The following is a 25,429-nucleotide window of genomic DNA, read 5'->3' as shown; positions in this document are numbered from 1 at the left end:
TTGTCCTCTTCCCACCAGATTATAGGTTACATCAGGGCAGCGATTCTGACTTGCTCATTACTATAGTTACCCCGGGAAGTACTTAGCCTGCAGAAGTTTCCACTTTTGTTGAGCGAATTACATGAATAAGTGATACAAAGGGAGTTAACAGAGAGGTGTTGTGAATGATTATGTATCTACTTGAGATAATCAAGGGAAGGCCTCTTGGGGGGAGATTTTTCTGCTGAAATAAGAATAACAAGAAGGAACCAGTTGTGAAGATAACAAGGAAGAGCATTTAGGGACAGGAAATAGTCAAAGCTAAATAGGGAAGAGGCTTTCATAATTTAGGGATAGAAAGATGTGGTCCTTTGTGACTGGCTTCCTTCACTTAACGATATTTTCAAGCTTCATCCATAATACTCCATTGTACAGATATACAGGGAGGTACATAGGGGGTAAACCTTGGATATCTTGATGTGAGGTAACTGATAAATGTAATTACACTGAGGAAGGAGCACACCTGGGTAAGCTGGCAAATAGCAAAGAGGCCAATATGACTGGGAGAGAGAGGGGTAAACTAGTAGGAAAAACTCATGTAGTTCATAGGGATCGTAGTTGACAGGCTCTCCCCGTGAGCTTCTGCTGTGTAACACCCACAGAATCTCAGAATAAATCTTGACTTAGCTCATGCCTGTGAGTCAAACCCAGGCTATGCTTACCTAGGCTGTTCTGCTAATCTCAGTGGGACTTGCCCACACCTATGTGAGTTTTAGTTTGGGGTTGGCTGGTCTAAGCTAGGCTCAGGTGAAGCAGCTCTGTTCCGTGTCTCTCCTCCTTGTCCTGGGGCCAGCAGGCTAGCTCTGACATGACAGTGGCGGAGATATATGAGGGCAACTTCACTTTTCAACCTTTTGTTTGCATCATGTCTGCTAACGTCCCATGAATGAGTCACAGGGTCAAGAAGACAGGAAGTAGAATAGTACACTCCATTCATGGAGGTGGGGATGGTGGGGAAGGAGTGAATATTTCTGAAAAATAATCTAACATACTACAGAGAGCCTTGCTGACCATTAAAAGGTGTTGTATTTTACTGTGATATGCAAAATTATTCATGGGTTTTGAGAAAAAAAATATGACATCCAACTACTAGGTTGAGAGTGGATTGAATGGAGGAGCAATGACAGAAACTGAAAGTTCATAATACAGGTAAGAGAAGCTGGTGTTTGGATTAGGGTTGTGGTGCTGGAGTTGATTAGGAGGGCTCAGACACTGATTATATTTTTCACATAGTGCTGTAAGATTTGCTGAGCAGAGGCAGAGATTTGACAAACGAACAGCAGGACGTATCTAACCTTTTAAGCGCTTTAAACTCTAGAGGAGAAGTCTTTCAACTTTTAAAAGTTATCCTGTAGAGGAGGCTGACGTATGTGCTGGTTTGTCTTAAGAGTTAAGGCAAATCACAGAGAAGAATAATGAATGTCGAAGCCTAGGGAATAAAGTGCTAATGTAATGGTTATGAAAGAAGAGCTCAGTTAATATTCTCTTTCTCTGCAATAACATATCTTGCAGGTACTTTTTCTGTGTATATATAGCAACAGATGCTAAATGGGTGAGCTACCTTGAATATATGTTAAATGACACTAGTAAAGTAGTTCCTATTACTAAAATTGATTGGATCCCATTATATTTTAATGCCTCCCTAATTTAAAGCTCTAAAACAGGTAATACATCTTGTGAGATGCTCCTGGCATACAGATACCTGCTGAACATGGAGCCGCCCCACACTATCCATCAACTAGCCAGCTTATCCCTCCTCATTTTACAAAATTTCAAACAACACATTTCATCTCTGTAGCCTAAAATGTTTATGATCATTTTAACCACATTTGTGCCATTTTACAGAATACACAATATTGCGATTGCTTGTGGGCAGTTTCCTAATGTCCACACTCCCGGAAGGGAGTAGAGCCATGGACGACCTGAAACAGTCTTCAAGCTCGTTTAGTGCTCATCCAAATCAATGGCGTTGACTTGATATGCCCATTGTTAATCTCCTCCTAACTGCATTTTTCCTAGGCCAATATTAAATTATTGAGTGGCCCGAAAGCTTGCCAAGTGCCAGGAATAAGGTGACACTTATCACCTTATCCAAGCAGGGATAAGGGTGCTTGGGATTAAAAGTGGGAAATCAATTACAGATAATTGAAAGTGTACCAGTTAAAATAGGCAGTTTACCACTTAAAATATGCTTCCTGCCCCATCATCAGTAGCATTCTCTATGAATCGTATACAGGAAACTGCTGTCTCTTCAATGGATTTTGACCAGCCACCAAGATTTCCAGCAAAGTAAGGCAAGATGCTAGCAGAAATCTGGTTAAAATAAGAGACCTGTTTCAGAAAGAAAATACAATATTTTAATTTCTTATTGATGTGGAGCTTTTTCCAAGCAGAGAACTGAATCCTGTTGGAATAGGGGAATCTGGGGACCTTCTGGAATGGATTTAAAACGACGACCCTGGGATTCCCCTGGTGTGGACACAGGTTGCAGAACTCACATTAATTAGGAAATACAAGTGAGTGAGTTCTCATATCTGTAGCAGCAAATTAAGCTGCAGATGTTCCTTCAGACTCACAGTGCAGGAACGGCCGCCAGCAGCCTGGATGAGAAATCCAGCGCACGTGATTGCACTTCTGACGTACTGTGGGGAAGGTGGGGCGGACGGCAGGACGACGGACCTCACCGCCACCACGTAAGTGTTACTGAAAGGAATGAAGAGTGGTTGTTAGAAAATAGATGCCTGTAGTTAGGAACCTATCCAAAGACATTGTCTATGGCTACATTCAAGCCACAGTAATAGGAATAAGGGCCACATGTGTTTTCTGCCTAAGAGTTACACATACTGTGCAGAATTCCACAAAGCTGGAGTCAATCTCCAAACTGGTTTTACTATGCCCTAGTGGGTTGTAATTTCACTCTTTTTTTAAGATAAAAAAAATAATACCCATTGTTTTAAAGAACTCCCAAATAACAGGGAACCTTACAGACTAGAATCTAGGAGTTTTCCTTCAGTTCACCCTGGTCACACTGCACCCCCATCCTAGAGATGATCACTCTTAACGTGGTGTGTAACCCTCCAGACCTTTTTATAAGTGCATGGGACTCACATAAATCATAATCATTTAGCAAATATTGGTCTATAATTTCATTTTTCACCTAGCAATAAATCTTCAAGGTGCCTCTATTGTTACTTTATCCTTTTTAATGCTGGCACAGTACTCCATAGCATGGTTCTACCATAATTTATAAGGTGGAGCTTTGGTTTACTTCTTATATCTTTTTCCATAACAAATGATACGACACTGAACGCCCACGGGCATCAATATTTCACTTTTGTGGGGTGATTTGTACAGGCCAGCTTTGACATCAGAAATGATGCTGGCCAGTTCCAGGAATAGAGCTTAACTGCTCTGGAAGCTTCCACTTGTCTCTTTGAACACTTGATCTTGGGGCCCTTTTCCTTGGAACCTAGACATTGCTGGGCGAAGTCCAGTGCTCATGGAGGAGAAGCCATGGGCAAGTACTGATCGACAGCCCCCCAGACAGCTGCCATTTTGGATGTCTCGCACAATCCAGCCTTCATGAATCCCAAACCGATTCCTGGTCTTTTATTTGACTTTTATTACCTTTTTACTGATAGTGGGTTGTTTCAAAGGTTTGTTAAATATCAGTTCTACATCTGAATGGAGCAAAAGGAAAAGGGACTGCTTTAGAAATCTTGCATGGTGCTTTGCACACAGCTGGCACTTAATGTACAATTTGTTTTAGGGTTTTTTTTTAGGGATAATTAAAAGGTACACTTAGAAAAATTTCAGATGAACATCATTCAGGATCAAAAATGCTTACACTGATTTCCTTATTTTCGTATCAACTTCTTCTTTCTACTCTACACCATAAAACAGTGCCATAACACTTGAATTTCATTTGCTCACCTATCTTTAAGAGGCCTTCTTCGTGATACAAGTACAACCAAGTCTTTGGGTTTGTCACCGTTCACTACAGGACAAGTGATGTAGTATATCTGATCGTCTTCACTCACCCGGTCTATGACTTCACAGGACCTATGGAAACAGAACAATGAAAGAAAGGCTGTACTTTCCTACCTAATAGAATAAGGCATTCACTTCTTTTGTTTGTTTGTATAACTTTCATTATTCACCCTTCTGTCCATAAAACTATCCCTCCAAATCCAGCATCATTTCCCAAAGTCTGTCTTTAGAAAGCCGTTTGGTCAGAAGAAATAATTCTGCACGTGACGGTGAGAATGGTGGCCACCTGACTAAGGTCACTGGCTTCAACACTTCAGAGAAAAGCATTTAGCTGTTTTCCACAAGATCAAGTAGTAATATTTAAATACTAGTGAATTGTATGGACAGTCCAAGAACTCTTACGTAAAGGAATATGGTGTATTAGACAGAGCACTAAGTTTGGAATCAAACAGCTTGCCTTTCAATCCCAGATGACCATTCAGGAGCTATGTTATGTTAGGCAAGTCACATTCTCTTTTCCATCATAAAATGTAGATAATAATATCTATGGGGTTATTGTGAGTTAAATGAAAACACTTGTCATAGTACTTGAACTGTAGTAGGTGCATAAGAAAAGTAAGTTGAATTAGAATCCATTCATTCATTCCTCCATTCATTCAAGTTCAATTTGGCTAGAATGTCAGGTGAAATAGAAAATGGTGGGAGAAAGATTTGAAAAGAATTAACACCGAAGTTTAGGCATTGTTCTTCCTAAAAGCTTTGTACTTATAGTACCTACAAATTACTGATGCAAGAAAATCATGACGTACTTCTTCGCTTGGAGTGTTTTATCATGATAGCAGTAACCACATTGTATAATTCTGGCATCCATGCAAATGAAAGCCAGAGGTGTTTCACTTTCGTGGTATCAGATTGTGTATTACATGGTATTAATCATAATGAGGCTTAGTCATTTTTAAGATGGACCTCTCCCTCTTCAACATTAGGAAGTAAGCAGTAATGCTTACTATAATAGGAAGCCCACCTCGCCAATCATCCCCTTTCAGGAAGGTGTCCTAGAAGCGCTCAGTGCACCCAAGAGCTGGAACTCCTTAGAGAAGGTGGAGCAGCCTGGGTGCAGTCAGTCCCTGCCAGTGCATCGACAAGGTGCACAGCTCCGTGTTCCCAGAAAGGAGGGAGAGTGGGGGAGACTGAATCAGGGAGGCGGGAGACAGAGGTAAGAGATGTAGGCTGACAGGAGTGGCCTCGGATCAGACAGGAGAGTAGGAAGGAGTGCCTTTCACCTCAGAACTCACACAGCCTCCTCCCAGCTTCTCACCGGGGAGTGCTGCTTCACCAAAAAGAAAAGAAGCCATCGATTAAATATCAAGAGTGAGAAATGAGAAGAAGAATTCGATAATCATTTCTTCAAGAGCAATGAGAGTGTATGCAGTTACAAGAGTGTGGAACTCAGATCCTGCCGGACCTGGGCTCCGATTTGGGTTCTGTCACCTTATTGCTGTGCAATCTTGGCAACCATTCTTGTTCTATGAAAATACTATCAAACTTGAAGAGTTATGGTAGGATTACAATAGATGTCAGTAAAGCATGCACTCAATATGGATGATAAATAAGTGATTATAATACTTTTTTGTCTCTCAATAGCACTTGATGCATTTTTCTGTGCAGAGCAAGCTTTAAAAATACACTTTAATTAATAAAACAAGAGGTCGCAAGTTGGGCAATGAAGAGACGCTGCAATGTGGAGGTCATCTTTCCCATGATGTCAGGGTTGATTAAGAAAATATTTTGAATTTATTCTTACACATAATGGGGGTCCCACAAAGGTCGCTTGGTAAAGTCAGACAAGAGATGATAAGCCAAGTGTGCTGGTTTTTCCATTTGCTTTTCAACCCAAACAGATAAAATATCATCTTCTTCCAGAGTACGTATTGTTATCTAAAAGAAAATATGAACAAATAAATAAGTTACAAAAATTAAAATGATGTTTTCACTTTAAAGAAACCACAGACACACATGTGGAGTCATAGGCTGATGGCACTAGCTAAGGCGTCTTGGCACCCAGGTCACAGCGACGGCACTTTCACTTCAGATACTTGGGCGTCCAGAGCTCTGACCAGGATGCCGCACTGCTGTGTCCTCCAAACAATGTATGACTCGAAGGTGGGTTATTTAGTTATTGCTCAATACTTTTTCTCATGAAAAATAAAAAGCAGCCTTTCTCTGTTTATCTCTTTGTGATGTTTCCCTGTCTCTATTCAGGAACAAAAGAAAATAATCCTTGGACCACTGGGCCTCCTCTCCCGCCTAAGACCTTGGAGGCAAGGCTACAGCCTCGGCCACTTTGCCAAAATGTCAGCTGTGTCTGCAAGTGGGCAGAGGTGATCCCAGGAAGGAAGCCGACCACCTCTAGACCAACTTCACCTGTCAGTGGGCCGCTGGAGCACCGTGTTTCTGCAGCACAAAGCATTCTTTCCTTGTGAATCCCGGGGCTCTTCCTAGCAGCTGGCCAATTCCTGGCTTTCTTTCTAATGCTCATTATTCCCTAGATAAGAGAAGGCCTGTGTCTTAGGGAGCCATTTGGCATACACTGAAACATGAATGGATCCCTTGTCACTCTGAACTCTCTTTCTACTGTGCTTTTGCCAATAAGCAGAGGTATGTGTTTTGCTAAGAGCACATTTCTGTCCTGCCCATTTTGAATCTCCATCTCTTTCAGGGTGTTTTGAAGTTAGTGTTGAGATTTGCTATATTATACTAATTCCCATGGCAACAAGCTGTGAGAAGACAAACAAACTCAGGGTTAAGACTTCACTGTGGGAATCAAGCAGATGGAAGAATCAGGCTGTGTGGGAGAAAACCTTTATTTAAAGATAAATATGTTCAAGAAGAGAATGAAGAAATGAGAAACTGATGGAAAGTGGCTTAGAAGGGAAAGAAGGGACTATTTGCTTATGCCGTTTTACCTCTCCCACCAAACACAATGCCAAGTCTGCCTTTCAACAGAGCCTGCAAAGCCAAGCAGAACAAAAACCATGGCCACGGCTCCAGCTGGTGGCTGGGACTCACCCAGCATGGGCACGCCTAACTTGCCCCTTGTACAGCAGGAGTAGAAGAAGGTTCATTGGTGTATCCAGAGTGAAGTCACCTTATCAGAGCTTGGTGTCCAAGTGGCTCTAAGCCAGGGGCTCTGCAGTCTCAGAGGAGGTGAGGCAGGCGCCGAATTCCACAACCTGGAGCAGAGTCTGGCCTGGGCTGAGCATGTAAGGGTTGAATAGTGTCCTCCCCAAATTCCTATGTTAAAATCCTCACCCCAGGACCCCGGAATGTTACCTCACTTGGAAACAGGTCTTTCCAGTTGTGGTTAACTGAGATGAGGTTGTACTGCAGTGGAATGGGCCCCTAGCTCTATATGACCTATGTCCTTATGAAAAGGGGAAATCTGCACACAGGCATGCACACGGGGAGAGCACTACATGAAGAGGAAGACAGAGATCTGGTGTCGCATCTACAAGCCAATGAACACCAGAGATTGCCAGCAAACCACCAGAAGCTGGGGGAGAGGCCTGGGACAGATCCTCCCTCACTCCTTCAGAAGGAGTCGACCCCGCCAACACCATGATCGTAGACTTCTAGCTTCCATCCCTGGGAGACAACAATTTCTGTCGGTTAAGCACCCAGACTGTGGGAAATGTTACAGCAGTTCTGGGGAACTACCACAGCACCTTTCCGGGAAGCTGCTCCCCAGGTGCAGATACAATGCTGCTGCTTCCCCTGCTAGAGCCAAAGCAAACGTCGGGCTAAGGGTCACTGACCCTTAAATCTCACCCTTACGGACCTCTCCAGACTTACCCAGTGAGTGCGGAGGCCAGTTTGCATGAGTGAATGATACTTTAACCCTTCCCCCAGAAGGAGAGGGTAGCAGAAAGTCCTCTCACTGCTTCGCTGTCAGAGTCAACGGCCTTTAAGCAGATGAAGCTGACAAGGAGAGGCAGTGGTTGATGCTGGCTCTCTTGAAACCCTACTATTTTAGAAAGGCCAACTTTTGCTTAGTGAGAAAACCCTCCAAGACCAGCTCTCCAAGGAAACGAGCTCCCTTTCATGCTCAGGAGACTACAGGTTACATTCCATTTGTAACCAACTCAAACATCTTACCATCTGGTACCTGGAGAATTTTATTTTACGAGATGAAGTGTAAAGTAAGTAGGCTCAAAATCTGCTGGAGCTTGCTAACATTTTATTAATGATATTTTCTTTCCTATGAATAAGATTCTATTTAATGAGTTTGGATGCCTTATATAAATAGAACCAGTGGAACTAACTCAAAATTTTAGCATTTTACAGTATCTGTTGACAAATATGTGATGGAGACAACATTGTGAGGACAAATCTGGTTTTTACAGGGGCCGGGGAAGGGCGTGGCTCACTTTCCCTGCAGGTGCCTGGGCTTGCCCTAGGGGGCAAGGGGCAGACACTTGGTGGGGTGAAGCTCGGGGACAAGCTCCTCCCCAGACTCAGTGAGAACAGCTCGCTCTGCTCTCCTTGCTGCCGTGGCTTCTGTCCTGTGTAAAGGTTTTCAAGTGGCCCTCGCTGTTCTGACTTTCACCATAACTTCTGTAGCACACCCTCAGCTATCCCTAAATAAAAAGCTACTCCTGTCCGGCCAGTCTGCTACCCATGCTCATGTCCCCCATGAGGATCTGGCGCAGGCTACTATGTGCCTAGAAAGCTCCCTTTGTCCCTCCAGCAATCTACTTACACTCTCTCCAAGGAGAAAGCAAGCGCCCCTCTTCACAGTTCTAAGTAACTGCCTTCCCTTTGCCTAAGAGTTGGTCTTTACAGATTAAACACTACAATCTCTCACTTGTTTAGAAACTATTTTCAAATTATTCTCCAGCTCTTTCATGTATATGTGTGATATTTCCTGAATATAAACTCCTTTACGACGAGAGTGTATCTTTTGTTCCCTGTATTATGACTATTATTAATTCCATTATTACACATTGAAAATAAAATAAAGGTTAAAACAATAGGTATTGACCAATTTCATTACAAATGCCAGAAATCTTAGACTTTTGCCATTTAACAAATTTATACAGAAAATCAGTATAGATTTTAAGCCCTGAAATAAGTATGATTCTTAACAGACAATTGTGCTGTAAGACTTATTCAACTAAAAGATGACAGAAAAAGAGAGGTGTATTTTAAAATTAAAAGAATATGGAAGCTTTAAAAAGTGGGAGAGAAAGGATAACTCAGAAAGAAACATATAAGATTTTTATCATAGAGAGTGCTGGGGAAGATGGCGGCAACATAGGTGGGAGCGGAATCCACTTCCCCTCAGCGCCAGGGAAATACCTAGCTGATCTGAGGAGCAGAGCGAACAGCCAACAGTATTCCAGCATATACGAAGATCAGAGACCAAAGATAGAGGACATTGAAAGATCTGACGGTAAGAAGAGTGCTCAAGGACAATAAGGTCCCCGGGAACCGGGACCGCGAAGTACAAGGGCTGCAGAGGCGCCAGCCCTGGCGCAGGGGCTGCTGCAGGAGTCCTGGGAGAGGGCCAGGCTGCGCTGTGAGCAGCCAGGTGCTTGATTGGACCAGGGGGGCTTGAAAAGGAGGAATTTCTCAAAAAGAAAAAGAAAATAGAGACACTCAGGGGCTAGTTAGAGAACTCTCGGTGGTGGCCGAGGCCCCTGGCGCCCCTCCCCCCTCCGCCCCGGGACTGCGAACGCGGAACGCGGGATAAGCAGCACCGGCGCTCACCTGAGGTCCGGTTGCGCGCGGTAGCGCGCGCGCAGTAGCGCGCGCGCAGATTAGCGAACGGGGCCCATACATGAAACCCTGGAGGGGCGCCCACACCTGAAACCTCCGAGATCTTTTGGAGCAGAGACTAGCTGCTCCACCCACAGTCCCAAAACCTCGGAACCGAGTACCGCGTGATTCGGTCCCAGGGTGGCCCCGCCCACCCGAGAGTCTCAAGCCCCGGGCGGCTGGATCGGGCCCCCAAGCGTAGAGCCTCTGGCTCGGCGGCGGGCTGTGCGCTCACCAAGCGTAGGGCCGGCTGGATGCGCACTTCCCAAGCACAAAGGGGCTGGCGAGAGTCGTAACACCGAGGCGGCTGAACCAGCAGCTTGCAGAGCGCCAGCCTCCCTAGCCTGGGCGGCTCGATTGGTCGGTCGGCTGCGCGCTCAGAGCCCAAATAACGTCACAAACCCGAAGCGGCTGGATTCCCCTGCTGCGCGCGCACGCGTCCCGAGCCAAAGCGGCTGGAGCGGCCACTCGAGAGTCCTAAGAACAAAGCTGCTGGATTGTCTGATCAACGGCCTGATTGCCTGCCAGGGACCACACCTACAAAACAGTGAAGCGTGTGACCCAGGAAGGAAGAAAAGTGAAACCAATCCTTCCAACCACCCCCTCCCGTTGCACAGACAGGACAACAGCAGAAATAACCTGAACGGTTTAAAGCCAACAGAAGATTTTTTTTTTTCCCCTTTTTTTTTTTTTTTTTTCCTTTTCCTTTCCCCCTGAACTCCTTCTTCCTCTCTCTCTCTTTTTTTTCTTTCAATCCTTCTTCCTCCCATCCTTTACCATTCTTATGTCTTCTTCCTGCCTTCTTTTATCTATTTCTATGTTTTAATTTTTGTTAAAATTCCTTCTTATCTTGCCTCCGATCTTTCTTTAAGCCTTCTTCCCTCCTTCCTTCCTTTCCTCCTTTCCTATTTCCTTTTTCCCTCCTTCCCATCTTTGGTTTTTTTTTTTTTTTTTTTTTGTTTGTTTGTTTGTTTTTTCCTTTTCTTTCTCCCCCCCTTTCTATTTTTCCCACAGGTGCGACAACAAAACCTGGAGTGCTGAAAAGACTAGAGTTAGACCGTGTTAAACACATAAACGTCAGCTCAAGACCAGTGAGCACAGGAGAGTAAGGAGACAGCACCACCAAATCCCATTGGCATTCTACCATAGAAGTTCATATCATAAACCCGGGGATTCAGAACACAGCAATTTAAGAAGCAGAGGCCAACAAGAAGAGCCTCACAAACAATGGGAAGACAAAGAAACAATTCCCAAATGAAAGGAAAGGAGGAAGTCTCAGAAAGAATACTAACCGAAAAAGAGGCAAGTCAACTATCAGATACTGAGTTCAAAGCAATGGTCATCAGGAAGCTCACTGAGCTCTCTGAGCTCAAAGAGAACTACCAGAAACTACAAGGAAACTACAATGAACTCACTGCAAACTATATCAACATGAAAAAGGAAATAGAAAATATCAACAAGAGCCAAGAGGAAATGAAGAATACAATTTCTGAATTGAAGAACACAGTAGAAGGAATGAAAAGCAGACTTGATGAAGCAGAGGATCGGATCAGCGAGCTGGAGGATAAAGTAGAAAAAAACACCCAGAAGGAGCAAGAAAAGGAAAAGAGGCTCAGAAAGAATGAAGAGGCAATAAGGGAAATGCAGGACAACATGAAACGTAACAATATCCGTATAATAGGAATACCAGAAGGAGAAGAAGAAGAGCAAGGGATAGAAAACCTGTTTGAAAAAGTAATGATGGAAAATTTCCCTAATCTGAGGAGAGAAAAAGTCACCCAAATCCAGGAATCACAGAGAGTCCCAAACAAGAGGAACCCAAAGAGACCCACTGCAAGACACATCATAATTAAAATGGCAAATTTCCAAGACAAAGAGAGGATCTTAAAGGCAGCAAGGGAGAAAAAGGAAGTAACATACAAGGGAGCCCCAATAAGGTTAGCAACTGACTTCTCAATGGAAACGCTCCAAGCCAGAAGAGAATGGCAAAAAATATTCCAAGTAATGAGAACCAGAGGCCTCCAACCAAGACTACTTTACCCAGCAAGGCTCTCAATCAAGATAGAAGACCAAATAAAGAGCTTCCCAGACAAAAGAAGTCTAAAAGAATACAGCTCCACCAAACCAGCTCTGCAAGAGATGCTAAAGGGACTGCTTTAAGGAAAGGAAGGAAAAGAGAAAGACAGAGGAACACAGGTAGGAAATAATGGCAATGAATAACTACCTATCGATAATAACCTTAAATGTAAATGGATTAAATGCTCCAATCAAAAGACATAGAACAGCTGAATGGATAAGAAAACATGACCCACACATATGCTGCCTACAAGAAACCCATCTCAGGACAAAAGACTTACACAGACTGAAAGTGAAGGGCTGGAAACAAATTTTCCAAGCAAACGGACAGGAAAAAAAAGCAGGGGTAGCAATACTCATATCAGACAAAATAGACTTCCAAAGAAGGGCCATAAAGAGAGACCCAGAAGGTCACTTCATAATACTCAAAGGAAGAATCCACCAAGAAGACATAAACATTATAAATATATATGCACCCAACATAGGAGCACCCAAATACATAAAGAAAATCTTGGAGGATTTCAAGAAAGATATTGACAGCAACACAATTATAGTAGGGGATTTTAACACCCCACTATCAAAAATGGACAGGTCTTCCAAACAAAAGATTAACAAAGATATTGTGTCACTTAACAATACCCTAGAGGAAATGGACTTAACTGATATATACAGAGCTTTTCATCCCAAAGAAGCAAAATACACATTCTTTTCAAGTGTCCATGGAACTTTTTCAAAGATAGACCACATGATAGGACACAAAGCAACCCTCAACAAATTCAAGAAAATTGAAATCATATCAAGCATCTTCTCTGACCACAAGGGTCTGAAACTAGAAACCAACCCCAAGGGTAAAAACCCAAAACACTCAAAATCATGGAGACTGAATAGCATGCTATTAAACAATGAATGGGTCAAGAACGAGATTAGGGAAGAAATCAAAAACTTCCTGGAAACAAATGAAAACGCCAAAACCTATGGGACACAGCAAAGGCAGTCCTGAGAGGGAAGTTCATAGCAATACAGGCCTACCTTAAGAAGTTAGAAACAGTTCACACAAACAACCTAACCCTACGCCTACAAAAACTGGAGGAACAACAACAAAGACAGCCCAGAGCAAGCAGAAGGAAGGAAATAACCAAGATCAGAGCAGAACTAAATGACATAGAGACTAAAAGCACAATTGTAAGGATCAATGAATCCAGAAGCTGGTTCTTTGAAAAGATAAACAAAATTGACAAGCCTTTAAGTAGGCTTATCAAGAAGAAAAGAGAGAGGATCCAAATAAACAGAATTAGAAATGAAAGTGGAGAGATTACAACTGATACCACAGAAATACAAAGGATCGTAAGAAATTACTATGAAGACCTGTATGCTAAGAAATTTGAAAACCTAGATGAAATGGACACATTTCTAGAAAAATATAATCTTCCAAAACTGACTGAAGAAGAAGCAGAAAACCTGAACAGACCAATATCAGCAAAGGAAATTGAAGCAGTCATCAAGAAACTCCCATCACACAAAAGCCCTGGACCGGATGGTTTCACAGGAGATTTCTACAAAGTATTTAAGGAAGAACTAACCCCTATCCTTCACAGACTATTCGAAAAAATCCAAACTGATGGAAGACTCCCAAACTCTTTTTATGAAGCCAACATCATCCTAATCCCAAAACCAGATAAAGACACAACGAAGAAAGAAAACTTCAGGCCAATATCGCTGATGAACATAGACGCTAAAATTCTCAACAAAATATTAGCAAACCGCATCCAGCAATATATTAAAAAGATCATCCACCATGACCAAGTGGGATTCATCCCAGGGATGCAAGGATGGTACAATATTCGCAAATCAATAAACATAATACATCACATCAACAACAGCAAAGACAAAAATCACATGATCATATCAATAGATGCGGAAAAAGCGTTCGATAAGATACAGCATCCATTTCTGATAAAAACACTCAGCAAAGTGGGAATAAAGGGAGCAGTCCTCAACATAATTAAGGCCATATATGAGAGACCTACAGCCAACATCACACTCAATGGACAAAAACTTAGAGCTTTCTCACTAAGATCAGGAACAAGACAAGGATGCCCTCTCTCACCACTCCTATTCAACATAGTATTGGAAGTCCTAGCCACAGCAATCAGACAAGAAAAAGCAATAAAAGGCATCCAAATTGGAAAGGAGGAAATGAAACTGTCACTGTTTGCAGACGACATGATAGTGTACATGGAAAACCCTATAGACTCCACTCAAAAACTACTCGACCTAATAAACGAATTTGGCAAAATAGCTGGATACAGAGTCAATACCCAGAAATCAAAGGCATTCCTGTACACCAACAACGAAACTGCAGAAACACAAATCAGGAAAAAAATCCCATTTGATATAGCAACAAGAAAAATAAAGTACCTAGGAATAAACCTAACCAAGGAGGTAAAAGACCTGTACTCAGAAAACTACACAACACTGAAGAAAGAAATTAAGGAAGATACAAACAAATGGAAGCATGTACCATGTTCATGGATTGGAAGAATTAACATCATCAAAATGGCCATACTACCCAAAGCAATTTATAGATTCAATGCAATCCCTATTAGAGTACCCATGACATATTTCACAGATATAGAACAAACATTGCAGAAATTCATATGGAACCATAAACGACCTCGAATAGCAGCAGCAATTTTGAGAAAGAAGGACAAAGCAGGAGGTATCACAATACCTGATATCAAACTGTATTACAAGGCCACGGTAATCAAAACAGCCTGGTACTGGCATAAAAACAGGCTCATAGACCAATGGAACAGAATAGAGAGCCCAGAAATAAACTCAAGTCTATACGATCAATTAATATTTGACAAAGGAGGCAGGAGCATAAAATGGAGCAAAGACAGTCTCTTCAACAGATGGTGTTGGGAGATCTGGACAGCTACGTGCAAAAAAATGAAACTCGATCACCAACTTACGCCATACACGAAAATAAACTCAAGATGGATAAAAGACTTAAATATAAGCCGTAACACCATAAAAGTCCTTGAGGAAAACATTGGCAGGAAAATCTCAGACATTCCACGCAGCAACATCCTCATAGACACATCCCCTAAAGCAAGGGACATAAAGGAAAGAATAAACAAATGGGACCTCATCAAAATAAAAAGCTTCTGCATGGCTAAAGAAAACAGCACCAAATTACAAAGAGAACCAACAATATGGGAAAGCATATTTGCCAATGATACCTCAGACAAGGGCCTGATCTCCAAAATATATAAAGAACTCACACGACTCCACTCCAGGAAGACAAACAACCCAATTAAAAAATGGGCAAAGGACTTGAACAGACACTTCTCCAAGGAAGACATACAGAAGGCCCAGAGACATATGAAAAGATGCTCAGCATCACTAGCCATCAGAGAGATGCAAATTAAAACCACAATGAGGTATCATCTCACACCAGTCAGAATGGCCAACATAAACAAATCCACAAACAAATGTTGGAGAGGATGCGGAGAAAAGGGAACCCTCGTGCACTGTTGGTGGGAATGCAGACTGGTGAGGCCACTGTGGAAAACAATATGGAATTTCCTCAGAAAACTAAAAATGGAACTGCCCTTTGACCCAGTAATTCCGCTGCTGGGATTATACCCTAAGAACACTGAAACACCAATCCAAAAGAATCTGTGCACCCCAATGTTCATAGCAGCACAATTTACAATAGCGAAATACTGGAAGCAGTCGAAGTGCCCATCAGCAAACGAGTGGATCCAAAAACTATGGTATATTTACACAATGGAATTCTACGCAGCAGAGAGAAAGAAGGAGCTTATACCCTTTGCAACAGCATGGATGAAACTGGAGAGCATTATGCTAAGTGAAATAAGCCAGGAAGTGAGGGACAAATACCATATGATCTCACCTTTAACTGGAACATAAGCAATAGAAGGAAAAAGCAAACAAAATATAACCAGAGACATTGAAGTTAAGAACAAAGTAACAATAGCAAGGGCGGGGGTGGGGGGTGGGGGCGGGGACAGTGGGTAGAGGGGATTACAGGAACTACTATAAAGGACACATGAACAAATCCAAGGGGGAGGGTGGAGAGGGGGGAGGGAAGTGGGTTCACCTGGGGTGGGGTGAAGGGATGGGGGGAAAAGGCATACAACTGTAATTAAATAACAATAAATAAATTAAAAAAAAAAAAAAAAGAAAAAATTAAAAAAAAAAAGATTTTTATCATAAATAAATCTAAAAAAATGGAGGGCTTCTAATTAAACAGAGATAACATAAGAATATTCCTTTAATTATACAATATCCTCTAATAAATATCTCTACAAAACTTAAAAATTAATTATTGATGGCTCTCCATAGATAATAGCAAATATACCATTTATTTGTTGAGGTTTGTTTCTGACCCCAAATTCCCAAAGAACTGAAGTTTTAATATATTCTATGACTTCACTAAATATTTTCTCTTCCTTCATTCTGGACTCGAGTGTTTTCTTTCCAGTGCTGCTCACAAATGCTCAGAAGCCAGCAATGATGCAAGAGGCAGATTTCATATTTGTAAAAGAAGACAAAGTCTTATAGCATTTATGAGAAATAAAGAAAAAGAAACCACTTTATTATGTTAAAGCTGTGTTTCTGCATCACTGAACCAAGCATAGCTGGAAACCTCACTGGACCCAAAGGGAGTAAGGACGGCCCTGAAAGGACTCAGAAGTGAGAACAGAGACGCAATAAAAACCGGCATCCTGTAACAAAATGCAGAGTGGAGTTCGAAGTCACAGCTGAAAATAATCAATGAAGTAGCATCTGGGTTTGCTCTGATTTCAGGGTGAGTGACCATATAATTCATTATCTGAACTGGAGTACGGAGGCACCGTTAGCAATGAGGATGGGACAGCCAGGACTGCCTCAGGAAAATCAGAACATAGAGTTACCTGATTTTAGAGGCCACTGCTGCACTGATGAGGAAGGAAAAGGGCGCACGCTGAAACGTGAGCACAAAAGGGGGCATTACTGAGCATGTCCCGAGTACCAGTCTGCTCTGACCTGGGATGACAGTGATGCGCGGAATGGCCCCCAGAGAGCTCACAGGCTAGTTAGTGCGGGCATCCTCTTCAAAGCATCTCCTAAGATACCTCTGAAGCTAGATAAAATTAAATTCCAAATGACACGTGTTTATTAAAATCTGATGACACACAAAATATGGTAAAAGGTGTTAAAAGAGATCCTTTCGGAAGGGGTCCTTCAGGAAGGCAGTCTTCTTCCTTAAAATGTTTATAATCTAGTTAGGGGAAAAGACCATGTGTAAAAAGTTATATTACTATTAAGACTTTTATCAATTCAACGAATCTGTGGAAGAAATGTGTCAAGATAGTGCATAATTAATTGACAGATTAATTTTAAAGAATTGCTACAGGAGTTCCTAGAGAAGGTCCTTCAGTCAGGAGTGACAGGAGTGGCTTTACGGAGAAGCGTTTGTCCTGGGTCTTGAAGACCAGGTAGGATCTGTGCAGATGGAGCAGAGGAGAGAGGTGGGATATGAGAACTAAGCTGAGAAGTGAGAGAGAGCAGGGCATATCTGAAGGACCCCAAACCGGCCAGCATGGAGTAGCAGAGACAGAGCTGAAAAGAGGCATGACTTTCAGAAATAGTTTTCCCAAAAGATTTTTTTTACCTTTTTAAAAGCAGCATGGTACAAGCAGAACCACTAGCACCATGAAAAAGTTTTAAAACTTTTTAATTGGATTTATTGGGGTGACATTGGTTAATAAAATTCAATTGGTTTCATATGTAAAATTCTAGAATACATCATCTGACAGTTTTTGTTTGTGAAGAGCGGTGAGTTGTCTGTGCATACACCTGGGTGCCTCCTACCTTTTCCAGAACACTGGCAACCTCCCAGCCACTTTTGGCCACCAGTTTTTTGAAATCCTCCACGTTGCCATTACTCAAGCATTCCTAAAATGCAAATATTTAAAATGCTGTGAGTTTAACACACAGATCAAGTATGTTCTGCCTGGAAAATGGGCACTGTTAGAGGCAAAGTGATAATGCTGAGCTTAGAACTATGCTACCAGTAACGATTTCTGTCTCGAACTCTTAATTCAGAATTCAGGCAAGGTGAAGTGAGGCCTGTACGCTTAGTAAATTAGTATCATTTTAATTGGTGTCCTGAGCAAAGATTGCCCTTATTAAGTATGACTTACAAGTAAACTTGGATTTCCCTTTATATTTTATGGCCCAAAACATTAAAACAACTAATACTTTGCTGTTGGGCTGTAAAAATGCAAGCTGGTGGGCATGTTACTCAGCAAAAATCATGCTAGGACACCAGACCTCAGTATCCCATGCTGCTTAACGCCTTTGATGGCAGAGGACCCTGAGTCTGTAACGTGGGAACTGTATCTGTAATTAAAACAAGGGGTAACCAGTTACTGATACTTTGGTTTTGTTTCATTTTGAGGTGACTGGTTGCTATAAGTCGCCTTTTCATCTAACCTGCGTAGGCACACCCCGAATCAGGGAAACAAGGGAATTTTCATTTGTGTAATGATGCGATTTTTACGTGGAGAACTCCAAATTATAAAACTGTCACCTGGTTGCTAATATCCCAGTGTACGCAAACTGGAACCTCTTCTTTGTGGGAAATAACATATTTTCTGGAAAGAAATTAAAATGTTAAATAACAGTTTTCTTCCCTGCATTTAGCACACAACAGTAACTATGACACTTTCTTGAACTGAAATCAGCAGTTTTGAAAGCTGCTTTTGCTGGTGGAACAATCGGGAAGAACAATTTGCATCACTGTAGCCTCCACAGTCAGAAAACCTCAGACCTTCTCTTCTTAGTTACCTAGCTGGAGACCCAGAGAGCCACTCTTTGCTACTTAATTTGTCGGGTAAGATCTTACACCATAAAATCCTTACATCTAGGTCCCTTACCTGCCTAGGCGAATTCTCTTGCGTGCAATAGCTCCACAATACCGTCTGAAATCATCCTTTAATAAGAAACAAAGTAAAATCAATAAATTTCTAATATTTTGTGCTATAATCTTAAGTCTCTCTCTCCTAAGTCAGTCGAAAAGGCTAACTGGGACCCGGTGTCTCTGCATGGATGTTCCTCAGGTGAGAGTCGGCGGTAGTTGGGAAAATGTGGAGCAGCACAGAGAACTGTCCGTACGGTGGGAGAAGAGAGTCAGAAATGGGCCAGGAAGAGATTCACTTCCAACAGCAGCCCATGGTCCAGCTGAGGTGAGGTCTTCAGGGCCCCACTGAGACAGTGTAGGGGAAACATCTGGACTCCATCTTCACTGAAAGAACTCCATCTTGGAGGCCTGACTATGACTCCTAGCTTTCAGTAAAATTCTGTAGTTTAAACGAACCTAATCACATCATTAAAGGGAAGAATGTACGATGATAACATCCTTTCTTAATATCATGTTCTGCAAAATGGTTGTCCTGTCAATTTTATGGAAACTAGAATATTTGTGAAAGCATTATTTTCTAGGCCCTTTGAATGGTCCACTGACGATGGAGAACATCTGTCACTACCCATGATCATGGGACAACTGACTTTGTCCTCATTCCCAAGCCCTACATCACGCCAAGGCCCTTGTGTAAGCCGACCACAGGAACCCTTCCGGAAGCTCGACTTCTCTTTTCTGGTCGACTCCCTTGTGCACAAGCTCTTCTCAATAAACTCTACCTGCTTGATCTTATACTGAGTTCAGTGCTCACTTCTCTGACATTGAGACTGAAGAACCTGGCACTCAAGGTCTGGTGAAACTGTCATGTTAACAAATGACTAGAGACACCTGGTCAAAAAGAACAAGTGTGTCGTGCTAATAACTTACCTTTGACACGGGTTTGATTCTGGGAAATGTGACTAGTTCTTCCTTATCATCCACAGCATTATAAATGAGAAAAGCACTGTTGATGTGACGGCCCCGGCCCTCGGACCACTCCTGGCAGTCAAAGGCCTCCACGCGCACTCCCACTTCGACACTGCAGGGGGCGACAAGGGGCCGTGGGCAGAGAAGCAGAGCATGCTGGGCCTTCTGTGCCCACCACCACCTCCTCCTCCTCCTCCAAGCAAAGAAGAGAAGGAGGGTCCTGGGTTTTTCCTTTGTTGTCTGCAAATCTATGCAACTGTTAAAACCCTTTTTTCCAGGTCAATAGATCTGATGTGCAAGCTTTTCTGCTTTAGTTTCCCAACTTCAAGTGGGAAAAATGCCAGCTGTGACTTTGTATGTATATATTCATGGACATATTTTGGTAACAAGAGAGGAGTTTAAATTGTGCCAAAGTCAAGTTTTCTCCCCTCAAAACAGTTCTGTAATTAAAAAGCATCAAATGCCAAAACTGGACAGGAAATACAGATATTCTTTTTCACATTTAAAAAGAAAAAATACTAAAGTAGATATTTTCATTGTATATCAAGAGTAATAAAAATAACTAGAAAGTGGTTTGAACTTCATGGTGATAAATAGCAGGTCCACTAAGAACTGGTGACCATAGAATCACTGGGACTCTTTTGAGAATGAAAAGAAGTCATTCCAACAGGTACAAACCACAACCATCCTGGGTCAGCTGGGCCATAACAATCACCCTTCTGATGAGAGACAAAAACCAGTCTATCGTAATTTACTCAGTACATGGAGGCCTCAAGCACAATACAGGTTTAAAACGTGTGACTATGAATTTTGAAGATTGAGTGAAGTTTCAAAAAAAAATAGAAGCTACTTGGTTACTTTAAAATAGTTCCTATATTCGCCTCCAGATTGAAATAAAAATTTAACAACACTTTATGAGCAAGTTTGAATTCATTTATAGCCGTGTAAGAGCACTCGCCACACTTTACCAGGTCTGAAATGTATTATTGACAATGGCATTGAAGAGGAGACGATCTCCGACGGTAGATGGTCCTCGGAACTTAAACATGTCCACGGACTTCAGAAGCGGATGCCCTCGACAGAAGCGGCTGAGGAAACAAAGAGAAGGAATGAGACAAGAAATGGGTCATCCTCCAAGATATTTTCAGGAAATGCTGATTCGCTCAACAGGCGCAAAAGACCAGTGCTCAAGGTATTTTGTAAGCAAACATCTTTTAACTCTAGTGAAGGAAATGGCTGGATCATGTGAGTTGGGAGTGGTTCTGCACACCACCTGCAAATATTTGGGGAAATACCATGTCCCCAAGCCGAGGGGTCTTTACCAAGGTGCTGGTGCTTCTGCTCCTGTGGTGACAGTCCTGCCCTTGTTTTGCTCCCCATGGAAGTCCCTCCGAAAAACTATGTCTTTCATTCTTATTTGAGGGTTGTGCTCATCCCGGCAGGCAGCCCATGACTACAATCACAGGACGCGGCGACTCCCAGGGTGGACTGGGGCACCGTGAAGACCACGGCCCGCTGCTGCCATTCACACCAGGGCCTGAGCTCCACAGTTAGGGGACTCACCCGCACAGCGAAGGACTCACTTCCCCCACGGAGAAATTACCTAGATTGCCGCGCAGGGCCTGAAAGGCTACCGGTACACATTTTACAATGCGTGTGCGGACTTTGGAAATATCTATAAAGAATATGTAATCTCAGAAAGTTACTTCCATTATTTTCTACATTTTAGATTCCCACTGTAGTCTTTCAATTACTCTAAAGAATCGTGCCAACACTCAGTGAAGAGATTCTGCCATAGGTAATTATATCATAGGCTTTTACAACGGAACAGGTTCAAATGCTTTATTGTCATTAAGAATGACAATCTCATTTTAAAAACAAGCTCTCTTTTATTTGTGCATAATTTATAGGAAGGATAACTACAGGTTTGTAACTATAGTTACAACTGCAGTACATTAATAAATTTCTTGCAGTTTGGGGGAAATAAAATCATAACAGTTTTCAGTGGTTACAAAAATTGTCAGAAGGGCAAATCTTGTTCAAATGCATTTTCAGAGTACACGTGTTCTTTAAAGCTACTCAATTACCCACATGTTCTACTAAGAATAACTACACTTTTTGAAGCTGAGGCACATTTAAAAGCATTCTTCCAAGGTGTTCCTTTTTTCCTCTTATCGTTCAGTTAATCCTTTGGCCACAATGACTGCAATAAATCTTCGAAGGTCAGACCCAACTGCAAACTGCCTTTTCCAAAGTTTGTGATGACTGTTTCTAAGTGTAAAGACGGTCTTCTGCTTCCATTCTGCACCTATGGGCACTTCGTCATAACTGTCATCACAAGGAGCCGCAGAGTCACAGGATCAGCATCCCTAATTCCGAGTAAAGTAAAATGAGTCCAAAATGAACCTGTCATTTCATTCTTATTTTTGAACCAAGAACTTAAAGATTCGTCTTCAAACAAAAGGACAGGTTAATCCTATGGTAAACAGGTAAATGACTCATCATGTTCTCATTTTGATAAAGACAACACTGTCCTCTCCTCGTCTCCTTGATTTGCCCAATAGCTAGGTCTCAGGCCCTTTCTGCTCGCCCCACTGGTCCCAACATTACATGCCATGAGGTTAAAACCAAGAACCTTGCAGAAATAGTAGCCACCGTCTCCATCCAAGCCATAATCTGGCCACCAAATGTATTTCCATGATGGTTTGCATGGGGCGGGAGGACAAGTTCAATGCTCTGGACAAAGGTGCCCCTGGTGGAGACTGCTCCTTCCTCTTCACCACAAATGAGATCTGAAAGGCAGACGTGAGCGTTAGTGACAGTGGGTTCACCACGGGACAGGAGACGCACAGCCTTTCTGTCCCAGCAGCACGCTCAAGTCCCGAGATTTTAGAAAAATTAAATTATTCCCAGAGACTTAAAACTCCTGATGAAATGAATAGGTTTTATTCTACAGGGTGACTTTCACCTGAATGGTGGATATTTACAGTGTTTTGGATAACAGGTCAGAAAGGGCCTTTTAAAGAATGTATTCCAACCTACCAAGTCCACAGGAGTTTTGATTAAAAACGATTCAACTTAAACTTGAGTTGTTTGGGGTGGAAGAGGGAAAGGTCAGCGCAAGAAGGGGCAGAAAGAAATTTGGCGTTTGATGGATATGTCATAATCTCGACTTGGGTACTGGCTTCATGGTGTATACATGTTTCAAAACTTATCAAACTGTATTGGCGTGATCACTTCACGAGGTATATAAATATCTAATCACTATGTTGTACAGCTGGAACTAATATAATATTGTATATCAACTGTAACTGAAAAATAAATTTTAAAACCACAAAAAGTATATCCAATTGTCAGTAAAGTTGTTAAAAATAAAGAGCCTGGAGCTACACGGGGCCAGAGACACGGAGGATGTGGAATAGTATGCTGCACGGTCTGAGCCTCAGAACAGACCGCGGCTCCCCGGCTGCTGTTTGTAATGAGAGCAGTCACCAACAGAGAAGACACAGCACGTCATCCGTCTCGGTGTCCTTCTGCCTCTTTTGAATCATATCTGCTTCATTTGCTGACAAATTTGTTTTTACTCTCAACAATGGAGGAATCATTTACTTTGGCTGCAAAGAGTAAATGTGTTCAATTTTGCTTCCTGCATCATCAAGTGCATCACCAACGAGGCTTAAATCCCACTCGGTATTGTTGAGGCGGTGGGGGAGACTTCCCAACCGGGGGGTACCACCTGCCCCGGTAGGCCAGAGGCAGAGCAAAGCTCACAGCGTGAGGGCACACATGAGCCTGGCTGGCTGGGAACCGGGATCGAAGCTATTCTTCGCACAGTCACACCTAAGGGAGCAGGGAAGAGTGGTTACAGAGACTTTTTAACTCCATTTCCTAATGGAATTTTAAAATTTATAATTAATTGATGGTCTTATTCTTTTATTTTTTTTCCCCTACATTCCATTGATCATTTCAGTCACCTGCTCAAAAACATATCCAAAACTTCCCATTGTCCTTGTATAAAATCCTTCCCATTGCCCCAAGCCCTTCCTTCCTGGTATGACGTAAGCCTACCTCTCCCTCCCCAGCTGTCTGATGACCGCCAGCACCTGTCCCTCCTCCGTCATATTCTGTCTCTCAGTTTCTCCCTCTTTGTTCCAGCCACTGTGCCTCTTTTCAGTTCATGCAACTAAATGCTACCTTCAACATGAGGGCATTTTCAGTAGCAATTGTCCTAGCTACCACCGCCACCGCCTCCTTTCACTTACGTCCTGTTCTCTCGGCTCATCGCAGTCATGATTCTCTCAGGAAAGCCATCCCTAACCTCCACAGTAATCCCCTCTCTTACCGAGCTCTTACACATCCCTTTCTTCTACAGTTCTAGTTTTATGTTTATCTGTGTGATTTTTTGAGTATCTGCCCCACTAGATCCTAAGCTCCTTTGAGCAAAGACTGATTTTTTAATTCTAAGAGAATTCCTGAGTATGGGTGCTCAGTAAATATTTATTGAATGAAGAGCTGAATAAACTCAACTTGGCTGATTTATTCTACATTCATAGGCTTTAATATCAACAGAATACTTTTAAGTAACAGAATAATTGGACTGAATTATACTTCTGTCTGCTATTTATTAGAGTTCCACTACTCCCCATTTTCACTTAAACAGGATTGTAGATTCTTCAATTTTTCCACCAGTTTTGGGGCATGCAATAGTATCTCCTGTTGATTATAATTTGCATTTCCCTGATTAATAATGAGGTCTGACATCTTTTCAATGTACATTAAATTATCTTGTTACCTCTTAATGAAACATCTATGGCATTTGCTTCACATGTTACTTTTCTCCCATTCATTTTATCCTCTACTTCTGGAACTTGGATTTGATGCTCGTTAGATTTCTTACTCCATTCTCTATGTCTCCTAACCTTTCTTATATAGTTGCCTTTCTTTGCCTGTCCATCTGCATTCTTGGTAAGTCCTTCAGATCCATGTTCCAGTTTGCTGCCTGATCTGTTGTTCAATTCATTCATTGAGTTTTACATTTTAATTATTATTTATTCTTTTTGTATAAAATTTTTCTCTGTTTCTATGTCAAATCTTCTTGCTTCTGCAAAATTCTTTTTATATTCTTTTATTTCTTAAAATATATTAACATACTTCTTCCATATTCTTTATATAATAAATTCAATATCTGTAGTCTTTGTGGGGCTTCATTCCATTGTCTGGTGCTTTGTCCGGATTTTGGTGACTTCTTGATTTTTGACTTGTATGATTTTTGACTAGGAGCTCATATTCCTTGGATCTTTATCTGTGGAGACTCCTGAGGGCTGGGTTTAAAGTCATCTCTGAGCAGAGGCCGTGCTTGTGTGGCTGCAGAGCAGCTGCAGGTACCACAACACAATACCATTTCACACTTGCTGTGTTTCAGGCCAAACAAGTAATGTGAATTCTGACACCAATTCGGCATGAGAATGTGCTTCTGTTTGAATTCTCAAAGGGAAGTCGCCTTTTTTGCATCTAGATCAAGACTGAGACGGGGAAGCATCCCTAACAGCTCTCCAAGGTTGTGACTTTTCCAGTTGACTCATTGAGGGCATCACCTTTAGGGGG

General features: G+C 42.1%; 1 protein-coding gene across 2 annotated transcripts in view; it reads right to left on the bottom strand.

The window, feature by feature from the left end:
- Positions 1-25,429, bottom strand: part of ACOT12 (acyl-CoA thioesterase 12) — a 48,578-nt gene that overhangs the window by 2,405 nt on the left and 20,744 nt on the right. Inside the window, exons 6-15 of one of the 2 annotated variants that reach the window (XM_053912169.2) lie at positions 22,461-22,617; positions 20,794-20,913; positions 19,787-19,937; positions 18,876-18,931; positions 18,530-18,593; positions 17,809-17,892; positions 5,834-5,967; positions 3,973-4,101; positions 2,616-2,742; positions 2,197-2,370 (exon numbers count right to left, since the gene is read on the bottom strand). In XM_053912169.2, coding sequence (XP_053768144.1) covers positions 2,221-2,370; positions 2,616-2,742; positions 3,973-4,101; positions 5,834-5,967; positions 17,809-17,892; positions 18,530-18,593; positions 18,876-18,931; positions 19,787-19,937; positions 20,794-20,913; positions 22,461-22,617 — 1,172 coding nt within the window. In that variant the 3' untranslated portion in view covers positions 2,197-2,220. The remainder of the gene's footprint in view (positions 1-2,196; positions 2,371-2,615; positions 2,743-3,972; positions 4,102-5,833; positions 5,968-17,808; positions 17,893-18,529; positions 18,594-18,875; positions 18,932-19,786; positions 19,938-20,793; positions 20,914-22,460; positions 22,618-25,429) is intronic. The other variant, XM_024563538.3, reaches the window with a different exon arrangement.

This window comes from Desmodus rotundus, chromosome 1, assembly GCF_022682495.2.
Source record: "Desmodus rotundus isolate HL8 chromosome 1, HLdesRot8A.1, whole genome shotgun sequence".
In the NCBI taxonomy this organism is placed as follows: Eukaryota; Metazoa; Chordata; class Mammalia; order Chiroptera; family Phyllostomidae; genus Desmodus; species Desmodus rotundus.
The sequence above is the reverse complement of the archived record's forward strand: the minus strand, read 5'-3'. Positions and strand labels throughout refer to the sequence as shown.